Here is an 18,484-nt window from a genome sequence, read left to right as displayed (position 1 = left end):
CAATGATATATGTAGAACTGATACAACAGAATTGATAACGATAATAATATTGAAGTAGATCAATGTGTATTACACAGTCTTCTTTAATTATATCTACAGAATCGTATGCTTTACCTTGGTAACCGCCTGCAAGAATGCCGCCTTGCCCACTTTCTGCCGTTGCTTCGACATAACAACTTCCATCCTTCGCTTCTCATTCTCTATATGTCGTCGCTTCTCTTCAAGCTTCAGCCGTATGTTATTCAACTGCGAGGCCATTATGGTATTACCGCCGTTCTCATCTATTATCACAGAATATTTTCAGTAATTTCAAAGAGATAACAAAAATGACACGAATATAATACAAGTAATGAAAATATATTCATTTTCAAGAAGGGCATACATAAAATTTAAATGAAATTTTCACTTTATACATGTATGTTGGAAATTTACCAATAGAATGTTGTTCCATTTGTTGCGACTGCTGGCTGCTCTGTTGTTGCCATGTGGTTGTGTTTGGCAGAGTGGCAAAAGTTGTTTTCTTCTCACCGTTGCCGTTACTTTGACCGTGTCTTTTATTCGATTGCTTAATTTCATCCTGCCGTTCCTGTTCCATATACGTGAAATTGATTCCCTTTTCAGAGCTCTGCCTGTTCAGATTCGCGAAACTGGCCAATTTCGTTACGGCGTCACCATTATCGCTGCTATCCACGCCACCGCCGTCATTCTCTACGCCGGAATGTAAAATTTGCCGGAGAGCGACGTTATCCAGACTGCTGTTGGACGCCTGTCGTCGCAGTCGCGGAGGCTCCTCGCCGCCATTACTGCCGTTGTAACCGTTGTCCGCGATTATGTGTTGCACGCCGCTGCCGTACACATCCTGGACGCTGGATCGCGCGGGCAACGTCGGTTCGGTCGTGCTGCGTTTGCCGATGTGCGCGCCTACCTCTTTATCCGGATTTCTACCAAAATTGTGTAAATTATCCTGGATAAAAAAAAAATCACAGTGATCATACCACTTGTCTCCTCGAGACAATCTTCTCACGCACTTTTCTCCTTTTTTTTTTGCAGGACGAAATAAGACGCGAAGTCGCTCCTCCTCGGCTACGTACCTGAGATCCGCCAAAGTTCTCGATGGTCAGCTGAGAATCGTCCGTTATACTGTTTCGTCTGGATCGACGTCCAGCATAAGAGCTCCGTCGTTGCTCTTCCCAGTTGCTTGGCCGACCCGCGGCTTCAGTTCTTGATACGGATTTGTCGTCAGCCATGGAGCTCAATGTGGGAATGCCTTTGCCACGATGCACTACGAAGCTTTCTTCACTACCTAGTCGTCTACGAGAGATAAACCGAATGCACAATAATATGTAGGATAAAAGACGTGTGAGAGAGAGAGAGAGAGAGAGAGAGAGAGAGAGAGAGAGAGAGAGAGAGACAGATTTTATTAAATATATTTTAAATTATATATTAAAACTGAATTAATGTCTATATATAAATAATAATGCATGGTAAAATTCTTTTTGTATAGAAATTGATTTTTATACGTTTAAATTAATTTTTATTGATAACAAAATAATCGTGCAGTTCGTGGATCGTTAAACGTTAAACATTAAACAATAACATACCTATCGTCGTATGGATGACTCTCGGCAGTTTGTTGCAAAGATTGTGACTTTTTGACAGTTGTGCTCGGAGCCGATTTTGCAACTGGAAAAATTATTTAATGATGAATCGATCACATATATACATATATTTAATTAAATGAGAAAAGTTCATTTATCATTCAAACTATATTTAGAAAAGTAATATAATAATATATTCATAAATATTTAACAGATAAATAAAATTACATCTTTTGTTACATTAAATAAAGCTTCCAATAAATCACTTAAGGGCACGATGTTAAATTTCCGTGGATTACTTTGTATAATACTATCAGTAAAATGAATGCAATGTAATGTAGTGTCCAATAAACGAAAGCTGAAAAATCAGTGATGCACGGAAATTTCAATTCGTGCAATTTCAAAAATCGAAATACTAAAAGCCTATGTCATATATTTTCAGAGAAAATATCGTATAAAGACACACATTGAGTCACGCTACAAAATGTCTAGCATCTCTAATTCTCGTCCTGAGAGACATCGGACAAAAATTTTGAAAATGAACGCAGCATGAAACGAATAAAGCTCAATGTACGATAAATCATAAATCGAAACGACACCAATATAAACGATACAAATGAATATACGTCGCAACGTAATTGTACCAACTAAATAAGGAGTGGACCTTAATGAACAATGATGAAGTTCTTATCTTTCTTCGTGACTGGTAGCAGCGTACGACTAAAATCTCATGCAAAAAAGACGTGATGCGATGAAGCCAGTGTCCAATATGCAAGCGACAAAGCAGCCAATGACCGAGTGTCGCAATATTATATATGCGATACTCGCATGCAGGTCTGTTCTCAATTATATATACATATATATATATATATATATATATATATATATATATATATAATATATACATATATATATATATATATATATATATATATGTATATATATATATATATATATATATAATTATAATTCCGGACTCCCACGATAATAATCGGATGAAATGCAAGCAAATATATGTGATTAGTAACAAGTAATGCTCCACAATTGATGAACTTCACTAAGAAATTAGTCCAGCGAGATAGACATTCATTTTTCGTAATCTAAAATTATCACACGACAAATTATCGAAAAAAAAAAAAAAAAAATTAACTTTCTCTCTTTTGTTCTAGAAAAAATTTTATAACATTAAAATACTTTAGTCATACATATTAACTCTCCATACTGAAATTTTTTTTCAGCAATAATTTTTTTTACAAAACAATATGACAAATCTATTTCTCTTCGTTATATGTATACATGTTTATATCTAACGGATGAACTGGTATTGGTAAATTTAAATTTAAAACATTGGACATTTAATAAGATATATTACGCTTATGCTATAAAATACTGGACTTAGAATTTAATTAAGCTCTATATAAACAGTGGAAAGATATTGCATTTTATTCGATTGCATCGACTATAATTGCGACGAGTATGCGTCGAATTTGAATGTGGGTGACCTAACGCATCTACAGATACAAGAAGATAACGCACGCGATAAGGCGACCGGGAGCTCCCTGATCCCTTCAAAACATCGAAAATGTCAGTCTGCGAGAAACGCGACTCGCAGGAGAGAATAGAACGACCACCTAATAGAGAGCTCGTGAGATTGATTCGTTGTGTGGTAACGTATGGATACCTGTGAAGCCTGGCGCGGATATGGAGAGGTTGCTTCTCAGATCGGGTATCGGAGCTATAGACTGTGGCAGGCTTCTCTTATGAGCTACGCCATGACTATTGCGCGGGCAGGCTGCACCCGCCGTCGCCGCGCCGTATCATGTGGTTCGACCGGAAGTTGGCGAAAGAAGAAGGCGAAGAATAGCGTTGTCGTGTCAAGCATCAAGAAGAGGTTACGCCATAGAAATATATGGAAATATTACAGTTGTAGTAGATTAAGTGCTGCGTGTGGAGGTGGTAAGTTTGTAGTTTGGCTGGCAGTATATCGTATATCTTAGCGGCAGCGATTTCGCAGTTCGATTCGCAGAAAGGATTCAATTTGTATCAAATAGAAATAACGTTATTAATCGCTCATTTCGGGGAAGAGGATTCGGAGGATCGAGAGGCTGGGATATCGAGTATGTGTGTATTGACACTGATAAAAAGCGTGATACCATTACGATTGCAGGCAACTGTTATTAATTTATTTGATTAATTGTGTTACGATATATATTTATAATTTATTTAACGGATACAATTAAAAAGAGATCTCAATATCCTCATTGCCTGCAATAATAGTGGAATTTTTCATGGAATATAATAAAATAAATAATAGAACGGTTTTATATATAAATATATATATGTCTAATACAGTGTAATACGGCAGCCTTCACCAATCACATTTATCCACCACCAATTTTCATAAATCCTCTTTCTTTCCCCTTTTCCTCTCTTTGCCATCGAAATATAATTCGAGCCGACATCTCGTCGCGCAAATCTGCTTTTAATCGATAGTTTCGTCCACGATCGAAAAACGTCTACGTACCATCTAAATATTGCATCGCACGCTCTTCTCCAGGATAACGAACGCATTTCGCCGGATGAATTTCCAGAACATTGTACATATCCGCCAGAAAAACTACCAGGTTCTGCTTCATTGACCTGAATATTAAAATAATAATAAAAGAAAAGAAAACGTTATTTCACTTTTTAGTTCTTTAAAAAAAAAAAAAAAAAAAGTAAAAAAGTAATATAAAAAATTTTAAGGCAAAACTTTGAATTTTAATTAAGTTAACGCACCCTCTCATGTACGTAACGTCCTCAGGTTGCATATGGAAAATCGAGTAGGGCAGGCATTTAACGCAGAACGCGTGCACCAGGGAAAGATTGTGCAGCGCATCCGCCACCGAAGGTCTCTTCGACACCCTGATCTCCATCCAGTTGAGTTCGCCGGGACAGTAGAACGCAATGACGGCTGCTAAACCGACACCGTCGCATAAAGATTGGAAGTCCTTGGCGGCAGGTAACTCGGGCAGCCGCGTTTTATCGCCGGCACCATCCTCGCTCTGAATTTTACCGATTAACGCGTGCGACGCGTGATTGATCCAGAGCAGGAGACCCTTCTCATGATCCGACGGCACGTCCACCTCGGCTTGGGGGTCAAACCGTCGTATCGCCGAGACGACTCGATCTCCCGTTACCACTTCCTTCGCGTATAAGACCATCAGGCCTTCTATCACAGCCATATGCGCAGACTGCAATTAAACAAAGACAAGATTTATTTTATTTTAATTTAAAGCTAATCGGGCTTAAGCTTAGAAAGCTATAAGTTGGAAAAAAACTTTTACACCTTCTAAAGGTATTATAATAGATGTATGATAATATGTGTGTATATATCAATCGTTATATCGATATAATAATGTCATATAATTAATTCTCGGTACATTTGAAGATATTAAAAAAAAAAAAAAGACGATTATTATGTTGCCTGGCAAGCGAGAGCTTACCATCTTGAGTGGTGAATTTTGAATAAGAATCGTTTCGGTGAGCTGAGTATTATTCTGTTCCGTGACGTAGACACCTTTTCTGGCCAGGGCCTGCAGGATCCCGTAGTGATTCTGATTGTGATAATTGGGATCCGAGTATATATTGGCCAGCGCGAGACAGTAGAGCTCCGCATTGGAAAGTGCGTGAACGATCTGTGGTTTCAGATGTTCTTGCTCCTGTAAACGATAAAAAATTCCCTTCTAAGACGAAGACGACGAGCGATCGTATATGTCATACACATCATTATATTAATTATATTGCATTTTTGCGCCTAAACACCTTACCTAATTAATAAGGATAAATTGTTCTACTGAACCTCAATAAATACATATATGTATATGTGTATTTTGAGGATTTTTAATATATTTAATATATTTAATATATTTTATCCCGTATTTTTTTATGCAAAATATTTTAATATACATATTTAGACATAGCATGCAAAAGTGGAAAAATGTTATTCGTCAAATTTTTATTTTCTTACGTTCTAATCATTTTCTTTCTTTTAACAATTAACACTTTGAACGATCAATTATAAAAGACATAAAAATGTTTCTCTCTAAAAAACCGAACAGTGAAAGTACCATATAGATGATTAAGTTTGAAAAATATGAGCGACCTTGCTTTCACACTGACACTCTGTCCGTTTTTTAAGACAAATTTACGACTAATCGCATCAAAGAACACAAGAGTTTTATCTCATTGTCAGCTAGTATTCGATATAATGGCAAAGTAACCGACAAAGTCAGACAGTGTAGAATCATGGACGGAAACCATTTATAAACTGCTCTATGTATATTGTGTATATAACACTTCCTGTAAGGCTTCTGGAAAAGAATGGATCAAAGAAAGAATAAATTTCATTAGCATACTGATAGATTCGCAATTAATAAAGTAAACTGATATTTAAGATGTGCTTCGTAAAAAATAATACATATTTAAACATAGGCTTATTTTCTATTTTATATATCAAAGAAAAAAAATAAGAGTCTATAATTTATTTGGTTAAAAGTGATCTCTTGTTTTAAATCAAACAATACCAAAGTTAGATTTCCATTTAAATCGTCAATTAGGTAAAATGCTGGTCAGCAGTAATTCTATAGTTTGCATACAGCATCCAGCATAATAGATGAATTATTATTGCAGACTAAAGCAAAGAACATTCTCTTCACATTTTTGCGCTATAATATAGGCAAAGTATTGAAAGTAGGATCTTTAAAAGTTTTTATATCAAGTTCTTGAGCAAACGATAGAGGAAAGTATGCGAAGCAGAGATAATTAAAAAATAGTAAATGGTAGATCTAAATCTGGTAAAATGATTTTCTAATAAATACAATCATGTGTGAATTTGTGCGTGAAAGAGACAGAACCAACGCAAAGAGAAAAATATTCAGTGATATTGAGATGATCATTAATCATCTCTACATAAAATAAAATGCACCTCGAGAATAAATGCACTATCCATACAACTTTTTAATTTCATTTTAATTTGTCTCTTTTCGTTTAATATTTATGACTTGTATATTGCAGCCGTGTACACAGAAAAAGAATACTCTTATTCTGACAATATTTTTAGTTTAAAAATGGAAATCTTGAAATGAGATTATACTGCGTTAACAAAGAAAATTTACTTGAATAAAGACAGTTTAACCAAGAAAATATATATTCTTGTTATTTAAGAATAATTTTCTTGAATAGAAAGGAAAAAATGTTGAATGGAAAATAATATATGTTTAAATCGAAGATTATAATTTTTCTAGACTCAAAATAATTATTGTATTCTTGAGATATTATAAATAATTGAAATAAGATTATAATATTGTTGGAATTTAAGGTTTTCAAATTTTTCTAAGACAATTATAAATTGATGCGTATAAATAAAATAATGAACGCGTTTATATGATAATATACATTTTGATTTGACACTTACTTTTTTTCGGTGTAAACTTGCGTACAAGTAAAGTGCTTTTATTTCTCATAGAAGAATTCTAACTTTATCATTTTAAAAACGTTTATACATATAATATTTGCAGCAAGAAGTATATTTTTGATTATGAAGGAAATTATAATAATCGTTGCAGATTCTACAAAGTGAAAATAGCTTTGGTTTCTCAAGAAAAAAAAAACTTTTCTTTAATTATTAAATGGCCATGTTATAAGAACATCTGAGTTTTTTCACGTGGCGAAAGTGCTTTTGTAAGAAAACAAAAGAGGAAGAATATGAAATATAATTCTAATAAAAATATAACTCTTATATAATAATAACATAAATTAATGAAAAACAAAGATATTCCGGAGCATAATCCGACTTTCGCATCTATCAAAAGAATATATTATCAATAGAAAGTATTCTGATGTAATTCTTATACGTGTGTTTCGCGGAAAAGGAAAGTATTTTTTATAAGTCGTCCCGACACCTTATTCTGCAAGGATATTTCAGCCCTTTCACTTCCTGTTGATTCATATTTTGAAAAATTCTAATCCAGAATCTCGATTCGATCTATCAAGGGGAAGTAAAACAAACAACCGATAAGCAAATTTTACGATCCACTAATGATTCGAAAAAGAAAATTATATCGGAGGATAATCATTTTAATTGGATCGATGGTGATGATGAAACGACGGTGACGTAAATAATACGGAAATAAATTTGTTTCATCAAATATTTAATTAAGCAATCTAGACGTAATGAAGAGTGTGCATTATATTATTTTATCATTTTTTAGCAATATAGTTTATAGAGTAGTATATAGTTTAAAAAAAATTTGTAATAAATTATTTATGCGGTTGAAGCAAAGAGAATTTACAAGTTTTATTATATAAAATTCTTTCGAATAAATTGCTTGCGTGTTTCTTATAAAAAAATTTTGCTAACAAGTACTATTCTTATAAGAAAAGTACAAAGTTCAGTTCTCGTAAAGTTTGTCAAAATCTCGTCAACTTTTGAAATAACATAAAGTTTATAAATAATATAATTTATAAAACGCAAAATTGATTCCTTTTCAGTTCAATATTCGCAAAGTATTATTGGCAAGATTATTGATTGCACAGATATCTCTATCGTTTTTTTACAACCCCATTCTCTTTGGAGTAGTAACGTGTACCACAAAAAAAAAGATTTTCACCCACAAAGCTTAAGAAGCTAACAATTTTTCTTAAAGAAAAATTCATCCATCTGCATCTCAAAATTCAGCATGCAAGAAAGATATCATATAATCGCATTAATATTAAGAATGTCAAAAGTCACCTTTATGAAATTTTTGGAAGTATTAAACGTGAGATTTAAAATCGTTAACAAAGGATTATTGAGCCAACTTTAGTAACTTACCTCATGATCACGATAATACGGCTCGCGAAGCTTTTCTGGTACTCGATTGTTGTATGCCTTCGACAAAAGCCATTTTACGGAGGCACGTTGTTTGGCCTGAAACACACACAAAAGAGAGAAAATGTTATTAAAATATTTACTAACATTCGGAATAAATTATTAAAATATTGATTTTGTTCTAATAAGTTTAATTGATTAATTTTTCTTAACTTATATTTCCCAGAACATGAAAAGATCAAAATATATGTTATATTTATTTCTTAATTTTACATATACATATATTCATAAATTGTAAATTAAAATATATTCGGAATTAATCTTGAAACGCAAATAACGAATCTATTAATATTTATTTCTGATCAAATATTTAACAATAATTTAGATTTAAGTGAAAATTATAAAAGTAGTCTTATTATATCACTAATGAAATTAGTGATTAGAAAAAATCATCGTGGAAATTATATTTTAATTATTATGCTTTTTCTATATCATTATATCCTATTTATTAAAGCATATCCGAAAGTATATATATTTATTTATTATTCCTACAACACACAAAATTTTTAATCATAATTTATAAAATATTAAATTGAAAGTGCATATGTAAAAGATATTTCTTTTTTAAATTTCCTAACGTATGTTATCTAATCAATTTCTATCTTGTCGTGTAATTTTTTGTAAAAGAAAATATATTCTATGTAAATCCGAGTATCGCAAATATGGAACAAAATCTTTTATTTCATGAGTTACGGGCCATGAGTTCCGTTCTGTACAAACTCTCAGGATTTTTGCTAAAAATTTTCCAAGACGATACGCGAAAAATTGCACGCCTTATCAATTTGTCGAGTAGCTCCGAACGAGAAGGAAGAGAGCGCCAAGAAAATCTAGAGGGCGAAAAAAGATGGGAGTGGCCATTATATGAGATCACACCCCGTGGTGTGCTATAAAGATTAAAATGGAACGAAAAAGTTTCTGACGCTCTTGTAAAAACACTCCGATGCGATGCGAATAAATGATTCACTAGATTGATAACATATTGACGACAGCAATCAACAAGAATTTGATTTGAGTTTTATTCGTCGTAGAATGCTTTTTTTGATAGATTTTTCCAATCTTTCAATTAATTTATATATGATAGTACGATTTTTTCATGTTAAAATACGTGAATGTGTTTAGAATTAATTTTAGTGTTTAATAAAGTATAATTATAAATTTAAAAAAAGATTCTAAAATGTGCCGCTTAGATAAAAAAATGTCAGGAAGACATAAGATATTTATGTGAATTTATAATATTTATTATACTTATTATATGAATGTGCTCTGACACATGGATAAAAAATTCTCGCAAAAAATATGTTTTCCGAGAAATGTATTTAAATTTTAAATAGATGGCTGAATATTACACGAGAATAATGGTAGAAGAATAGAAAATAAGCTTCGGTTTTATTATTTTACTATAAATAAAAAATACACATGGATATGGATCTTTATAATTAAAATGTCCTATTATTAATTATTTTTCTGAATAGTAGTAAAAAATGTTACTTAAATATGGCTTCTTTTATTTCTTATTACACAATCTTGTCGAGTACTTGATTGTCGATTAGAATAACGACTCGCATAATTTCTTGTGACTCAACGCAGCAGTAGATTATTCCGTTTCGATCGATTGAAACATAACGAATCATAATTATGCTATGCCTCCAGTTTCCATATAGCATCATTGACAAAAATTCTGAAGAAACAGAGGATCAGCTTGGAATCAATCGTGATCCAACTTTTAACACTTTGACAGTTCTGTCACGTTTATTTGCGTGGTATTTTTTCAACGACAATAATATATGTGTGAAATCTGGTAGAATCTTGTTTGTAATGCAAATATATAGGGTACCCGAATGCACTATCGTTTCTATCAGTTATGGATTCTTTAATTGTTTTAAAAGAAATTTTGATACGTGCATTATTTTTCCTGTGTTATAATCTTACAACAAATTAAAATTCTGTTCAAATTTGCTGAAAAATTTTTTTTAGATAAAGATTAAAATTTTCTTATCTATGTATTTTGTAGATTTTCGAGAATTAAGTTTGTGGAAAAAATTTATTTACAAATTACTCGTGACTCAAAAGCTACCTCGGAGTTCATAAAAAAATAGACTTCAGATCGGTTGAAAAATTCCATAGCTGAAGTGCTGCTACTTTGGGCTGCCTTGTATATGTATATACGCTTCGCATATGTAAACTGGCACGCATGCTGGCAGGAACCGACTCACCGAAGCAATGCACACATTTACGCACGCAAATGCACGTACATAACGTATACGTTCGTCTATAAAAAGAAGCCGTGTCATCACGTTAACAACCGGCTGTGATGATACGACACGGAATGCTGCGCTACGAGCACAGAAGGCGATTTAGATTCGATTGATCCGATCAATCGTGAGGGGACGGTCTCAGCTCGATGATCCACGACCGTCAGTCGCGTCATCGAGCTTTATTAACTCAAGATCCGTCGTCGTGACCGACACCCGTTGTGATTCAGATCTGTGTTCCGCAATGAAAACATAATTTTAATTTGTCAGAATATAATGTTTTACATGACAATTTCAAATAACATACATTACAAAACGTTGATCAAAAAGATAATAATTGTCCTACCGAGATAATCTACAATTTAATAATCAAGCAGCAGAAAGTTTAAGCTTTGTTAGCTAAGTATTTCAGTTATCCTTATTATTCCTTATTCCTCGTTAGCGACTCGGATTATTCTTAAATCATTTTACCGCTCTAGCCTTCCTTTTTAGAATTAATTTTTTAAACGTGGTACACAAATTAAATATTAAAAAACAAAAATCTTGTCTGTGTGCAAATAATATTTTTCCCTCGTAGAATAATAATAAGGTTTTCCTCGCATTGATTTGCGAAATCAATTCACAATCATGTACTTATAATATATCTGAAATATAATATTAACCAAATTTGACCTACTAAGAATAAATAATAAATATGGATAATGAATACTGAGAATAAATACGGTGGAGGAATTAAATTATGCAGCATATACCCACAAAATTTATACCAAATTTGTAAATCTGCTACTTTAATGCCAGAGAAATATAATCTAAAATTCCACGGTAGGCAGTAAGTTCTTTAATATGGATTCCGGTCATGGGCATTGCCCACGCGATGTCGTACACTTGAGAAAAATGCGTATCTCGCAACATTCGAGAAATGTAAAGAAGACGAATACAAAATCGTATGATAAATATCTAAATAAAATAGAAAATAGTAATAAATGCAATATAATCACAAATCTCCATGTATCACGTATACAATTTATGTATAGCAGCAGGTTCTACTTGCTCAGTAAAATGTGTAATATATATGTTTTTTAATGATAATATCTATATATAATCCAAAATTTTTTAACAAAAGTTTTTCGCAAGTAAAAAAAATTTAAACTTTTCAGAATATTAGGCAAATAAATAAAATGAAATTAAAATATAACGTACCTTCTCTTTTATACATTGTATTTTTAAACTACTTTTTTAAATATCAACGCATATCAATTTTAACAATTCTTTTTTTCTAGAAGCATATTCCGAAAGATCCGCAAAAAATATTAAAACCGACAGAATTTAAAACTATTGATATAAATTCTATAATTCTCTATAGTTATTTTTAAAGAGAAAAGAACGTTAATTACGCGACGAATATTAAATTCCCGAGCGAATATGCTCAGTCACCGTGCGTTGGCCGCTGCAAACACCTGCAACGGCCTTTCATTCGGTGTATTTTCTCGGCTGTGTGTATCCCGTGGAATTTATCAGACTACTTGCGTGGCACGTGAACGTGCGCTTATAGGCGCGGTTTAAGTCTCGAGTAATATAAGGCCGTGGCAGATATAATCCCATCCGTGAAGAGAACACGATGAAAGACGACGGAGCCTGGATTACGTCCCGTTTCGTGATTAAAACCAATGGTATAACCAACGTTCACGCTAAAGAAAATAAATCATATTTACTACAGATATATTACGAAACATTTCAAGAAAGCTTATACAATTTGTAGATTGTAAAGTGACAATATTATTACACAGTTCAACAAAAAATAATTTTTTTCAAACACAATAAACTGAACTAATCATTTCCTGTAACTTTTTTTTATGCAAAATAAATGTTTCTAAATTGCCTCATCGTATTACAATTTTAAGAAATTTGTAATTAGAGAGTTGCAGAAAAAGGATCATTTTATTATGCTATAACTACGGCATATATGACAGTTGAGGAAATGTACGATATATGTATATAAGTTTTGTAAATAAAGCGAAAAGTGTGTCGCACGAAAGATGCAGTTGATTTATAAACGAATAAAGATCTTCAGTTATCGTCAAGTTTTTTCATCAACGATTATTAATTATATAATACTTAAAGTGCTAAAATTTAAACTCTTACTCTATCACGGTTAAATTAACATCAATCATCATTATTGTGAAGCCGTTGGTTTATTAATTAGCATGTGTCCTATCTACCTTAACCGTGAAGAAAATTCTTGCGAATACGTGACACTTTACAAAGGTGTGAATGAAAACGCGCGACGTTAATAAATATACATCGTAATCACGTATAAATGAAAATGTGTCGTGTACCGGTAATGTCGGTAGTCGACGGTATTCATTAGGGTCATTTCACGAGTTGCCGTGGCGATGAAATAAGTTCCCGTAAAACGGGCTCTCTTCCATCTAAGACGGCATTCTGTTTCCCAATTGTATAACCAGGCATTTCTCCTCAATTGCCGTAAAATTGTTAAGAAACGGTATCTATAATAATAACTTAACGTTCATTATTAAACTATTAGAAAAGTAAAAAAAAAGCAAGATTTAATATTATTCGACTACTCTCAAATTAGCTTTTTTTTTTTTATAAATACATAGTTGACGTATAATCTTTCTTGTTTTTTGAAAATTTATCGAAATAAAGAATTTCATTCAATACATTTTAGAAAAAGAACTAATCGTAAACTGTAATATAAAAATATCATAATTCATAATATTAAAATTTTTATTTGCATAAAAGAATGACACACGCTTTCTCTAATCTGAAAAATGATTTTTCACTTATTGTTAGGTTGCCTATGCAGTTACGAGTAGGTTGATAGGTTCGTCAATAGTAGAGTAAAGTGGTACCTACGCAACCACCACAGATGAACACTCGTGAGAGCTATTACGAGAGCCTATGAATCTCTTCCATGTCTTTCAAGTCTACATGTTTGAAGACAGTCTATTCGAGGCGAATATGTGTGTGATTATTTCAATCATTTTATCCGGCAATTCCCCGAAGATACACTCCAAATTTCTCGCAACGTCCAAAAGAAAGAAATAATTCACGGTATTTTTTAATTAAATACTCTGTTAGTATTAAACTTCTCGTCTGTTTTCTTTAAAAAAAAAAAAAAAATTGAATTCGATGTTTGAAGTTCTTTAAAAATAAGCAATAAGTTCGAGAAGTTGAAATTTTTATCATTCATAAAATATACAGAGAGTCTTAGATAGAGATTCAAATCGCAATTGAAAAGTTCATTGAATATTTCTCATCCGTAATGATAATTTTGTTTCTTTGAATATTCAACTCCCAATAAAAGGAAACCAATTAGGCAAAGATTATATTAGTTAGATATTAATGAGAGATATTAATTTTATTATTAGTAAAAGATAGGAATCAATTTGATCTCGTTTGATTCTTCTTTTCTTTTTGTTCATCCCGCGACTTATTTCTAACTTTCTTTGAAATCCTGTCGGGGATATAAAGCACTGAGAGACAAGATATTTTTTGCTGACGCGTAACTCTTTCAGAAAACGTCTGTCGAGCAAAGCAATAAATAGATTACGATTCGCATAATATTGTAAAATATAATAAGCTTCTATAAGATTCTATAAAATAAGATTTTATTATGTTAGCAATATCAAAGAAAAGAAAAATTTTGTTACAAAAGTAAAGAAGTCAATTTTATTTTCATATATGATGAATTCATGTGCTTAAAAAATTTCCTTTAAATAAGTATGATCAAAATAAATAACCTTATTATATCTTATATCAGTAAATTAATATATATATATTTAGATAAATTAGATTATTTTGTAAAATTCTACAATAGATAAAATTGTTAAAAAATATTATTATTTAAAAAGCTTGGGACAAGATTCAATAGTAAAGAATATCAAAATGTTTCGTAAATCATGCATGAATTTATGGTGACTTTAATACGTTTATCGGATCAAATATATAGTGAAAAAGACGTTTGTGAAAACTGGCGTCGCTTGTTTGACATTGCGATAAAAAGGAGCTTGTGAATTGTTTGCAGACGTGTTTTGAAACTTTCACAGTTGGGAATTTACCGACAGAAGAATCCGAAAGAAAGGCAAAGAAAGATAAAAGGATTGAATCATTGTCGGATACCGTACTCTACGCGAAGTGCTCGCCGTGCAATCAAACAAACCGTTTCCGGCTTCCTGTCTTCGACGATGTTTGTACTTTTTTTTTTCGCGCAAAACTTTGAAGAGTAAATCCTACATTTGATCTTAGGTCGCAAAAATATAGAAAAAATGAGCAAATGTCTTATCTTTGTTAAACTTGAAATCATTTTTTTTTTTTTTTTTTTCAATGAAACAAAAATTGAAATCGTTGCTTGTCTGCAAAATATTATTTAATATCAAAAATTAAAAATTTATGTAGGTAATTTCATCGAGCTTTAACAGGTAATAAAATATTTTTTATATATCTTTATATATAGTTTTAATTGAAAAATTTTTAAACACCTAATAGAAAAAACTGTTATAATTTTATATTAAAACTGTCGTAATATTCCAATAAACAATTGCACTATACTATAATAAAATGCAGTAAGTATTGTATTTTACTAAATCATAGCACATACTTATGACTCAATATAATTCCTTGATAAAACATGGTCCATTCGCATCGTTGACTTTTAAGAATTGTTTCTCGTACCTATCATCTCGCATGAAATGGCTTGGCAACAACAATAGTTTACGCATCAAATAATGCGTTTATTTTCTCGCTGAATGTTTTAAAAACCATATTCCGTGTCTCAATGACAGTTTGTTAAATTCATTCGCCACATCTCGACATACGATATTGATTATATTTATATACATACATTATCGATTTTTCAATAACGTCATCGAGGATTCGTTCGACATATTTGGCGTCTCACCGCAAAGAACGGAGCAGATGCTGCTCGAGATGAAAACGAGATAAAACACGTCATTGTTGCAGTACACGATGTAGGAAGAGTAGCATAGTTTTACATAATCACATAAAGAAATGAAATTATAGTTATATAATTATAAAATTATTTTTCACTAATTAATTAAAAAGAGCCTCTTGAATATTATCTCGCATTATTTTCCATTAAAATATAACTTTTATTATATTTATTATATTTATAAAAATTATCATTTATCTTTAATAATCTAAAAAGATAATATATCGTGATTGTTTAATAAAATTATGTTTAAATAAAGGAAGGTCTGTGCGAGCAGCTAATACTATTATAATATATATCTAGATACTGGATACTCGCGGATACTAGTTTCTATCGATTGAAAGAGACAGCGGCAGCTCTTTGTTTCCAACGATGCGATTTCTCAGCTCTCCTTGCATGCGGGATGAATTATCGGCAGATCGAATGCCGTCAAGGTTCTCAGTGAGAAATCGAACGCAGTAACAATCGTGCGAAAGCTGATAACGCTAACTCAACGAAATGGAGTTTCTAAGATGGAAGATACTACAACAATAATAAGATATACAACTCTTAAGAAAAAGATGTGTGATATTTTCGATTATATTTATTTTATAATTTAACTCAAAAAATAAAAGCTGTTTTGCATTTTCTTAAATGTATTATAGCATAGCTTATTCTCTTAATCCGACATCACATTGTTACGATAATTAATTAATTTCACAGAATGCGCTTTCATTTCTTGCACCGTTATTAAACAAGCGATCGACTTGACATTCAATGGCACGATATAATACTCTGGTGGTGTGACCCCTTTCCACCTGCAGCTGTCTATTATGAAAATGTGATTCCATACTAAGCTTCAATAATCATGCCAATAAATTTCCACCAGGCATGCTGTCTAAATCATTCGGCAGTTCAATCAAATTCAGTGAAATCACGTTCTATTTTTCACGATCAAATAATTTTTAAATAATATATATAATTTATTTATATCTCGCAACAGAACAAATCTGTCTCCTAAACATGACAACTTTTGTTGGAAATGATGAAATAATTTAATTCTACAATCTAATGATTTATAGAAATAGTATATATTCCGGCAAATTAATAAGTTTACAATCATGACGAAATAATATTCGTGACATACAATTTTAATGGCAGTATTGAAAAGACGTCGCAATTTTATTTGTACGAAAAATGAATAAAAGTACGAATATAAAATAAAATATTCTCGCTCTCACTTATCGTTTTGCAAATGTCGGAAAGAAACTTGTGTATATATATTTACCGAAAATGCATTATAGATTTCTTGCAAATAAGAAATAAATGCGGCAAATGATCGAAACAGAAAATTGCATTCGAATGTGTAGCATCAATAGTAACTCTAGACAGATTGATGTCGGGAGCAGAAAGCAGAATATACAATATATGTGTTGGAACAAATATAAAACAGTTGGCAAAAGAGGTCAACTGTGGCCTTGATTTTCAAACTAAAGATTCAAATAAATGTTCCATGATTCGGATAAAAGAAGAGAATTATCAATAGCCAATCTAAAATTTCAATTTAGTGTTAGATATTAATTTTATCTATTAAATATATACTCTTCTTAATCAAATTTTAACAACTAATACAAATTAAAAATTCGAAAATATTCAAGAATTCAAAGGAGCATCACGGCCGCATATTTCTGTGAGTGTATCTCTTTTTCTGCTCCGCCTTTTGAACGTACATCATACAAATTGCTCCGCAAATTGTCTAGATGTGAAGTAAATTGGAGTAGGTGAAATTTCTTCGTTAAAATCCTCTCGGGGCAATCTGCCAGAAATAGTGCATAAATGTGTGTTGAAATATATCTCAAACGACGTAGAAAAAAATGAAGGTAAACGTTAAAAAAGTTTAAAAATCGATTATTTGTCAATTGACTCGCCGATGATAATTCTCTTGAAATAAAAAAAAAAAAAAAAAAAAAAAAAATATGTTGATCGCGCATAATCCTGCTGCTATAAATATTCAGACAGGTCAGTTACATCTGTTCCCCGAATGACATACGTTAGCTAGCTAATGCGACGCAGCATCGTGTAACGCGAACCTGTGTCTTCACGATGCGACCGCGTGCATCGATCCATCCCAATGACACGTATATTCCTGCTCTCATTGCATAATAAGAGAGTTAAGATTAATTTCCATTCTCGATCTTACTGCACGTTATTATTACGTGGAATAGCTTTCATTCGCATTATGTGAAATGTTATCGATAAGATCTTGCACTTAGACGATGAAATATATTACTGCGATTTTCCATAAATAAATAGTTTAAATATTTATTGATCGTTTAAACGCTCGAAATTTATCGTGTGACTCTTTTATTCATAGAAAAATATCTTGAATAATATCATACATCGATCAAAGATATTGTAATTCGATTTCGATTTCGTTTTCGATAGGTGTTTAAAAATTACAAACATAATAAACTTGTAACTCTGAATCACTCTGTATTTACACGAATGTATCTCCGATTTCGTTTTTACGACCGAGGAAATCAGTTTTATAGCAACGGCGATAAGATTGTCCGTGACAAAAAGGGAATGAATGGCCGAATTTTAATCGTGAAACACACACAGACAGGTGAATCGAGAGAAAAATTCTTGAAATCGAGCGAGCATTTCTTATCGAATGAAGCGCACTTCAATTTAACGATGCAGACATCGATAAAATATAGCTTGTAATTTGCATACTGGTTCGACATTGCTGCCAAAATCGACGGTTGGACAA

The 18,484-nt window shown here is 32.0% G+C and overlaps 1 protein-coding gene across 11 annotated transcripts in view; it reads right to left on the bottom strand.

The window, feature by feature from the left end:
• Patronin (calmodulin-regulated spectrin-associated protein patronin) overlaps positions 1-18,484 on the bottom strand; it is a 54,867-nt gene that overhangs the window by 14,014 nt on the left and 22,369 nt on the right. For 10 of the 11 annotated variants that reach the window (XM_072907831.1, XM_072907829.1, XM_072907832.1 and 7 more), the window contains 9 exons: positions 8,452-8,547; positions 5,084-5,299; positions 4,377-4,831; positions 4,123-4,238; positions 3,280-3,390; positions 1,602-1,683; positions 1,092-1,311; positions 433-964; positions 115-281 (listed from right to left, as the gene is read on the bottom strand). In XM_072907831.1, coding sequence (XP_072763932.1) covers positions 115-281; positions 433-964; positions 1,092-1,311; positions 1,602-1,683; positions 3,280-3,390; positions 4,123-4,238; positions 4,377-4,831; positions 5,084-5,299; positions 8,452-8,547 — 1,995 coding nt within the window. The remainder of the gene's footprint in view (positions 1-114; positions 282-432; positions 965-1,091; positions 1,312-1,601; positions 1,684-3,279; positions 3,391-4,122; positions 4,239-4,376; positions 4,832-5,083; positions 5,300-8,451; positions 8,548-18,484) is intronic. The other variant, XM_072907833.1, reaches the window with a different exon arrangement.

This window comes from Anoplolepis gracilipes, chromosome 16 (genome assembly GCF_047496725.1).
Source record: "Anoplolepis gracilipes chromosome 16, ASM4749672v1, whole genome shotgun sequence".
Classification (NCBI taxonomy): Eukaryota; Metazoa; Arthropoda; class Insecta; order Hymenoptera; family Formicidae; genus Anoplolepis; species Anoplolepis gracilipes.
The sequence above is the reverse complement of the archived record's forward strand: the minus strand, read 5'-3'. Positions and strand labels throughout refer to the sequence as shown.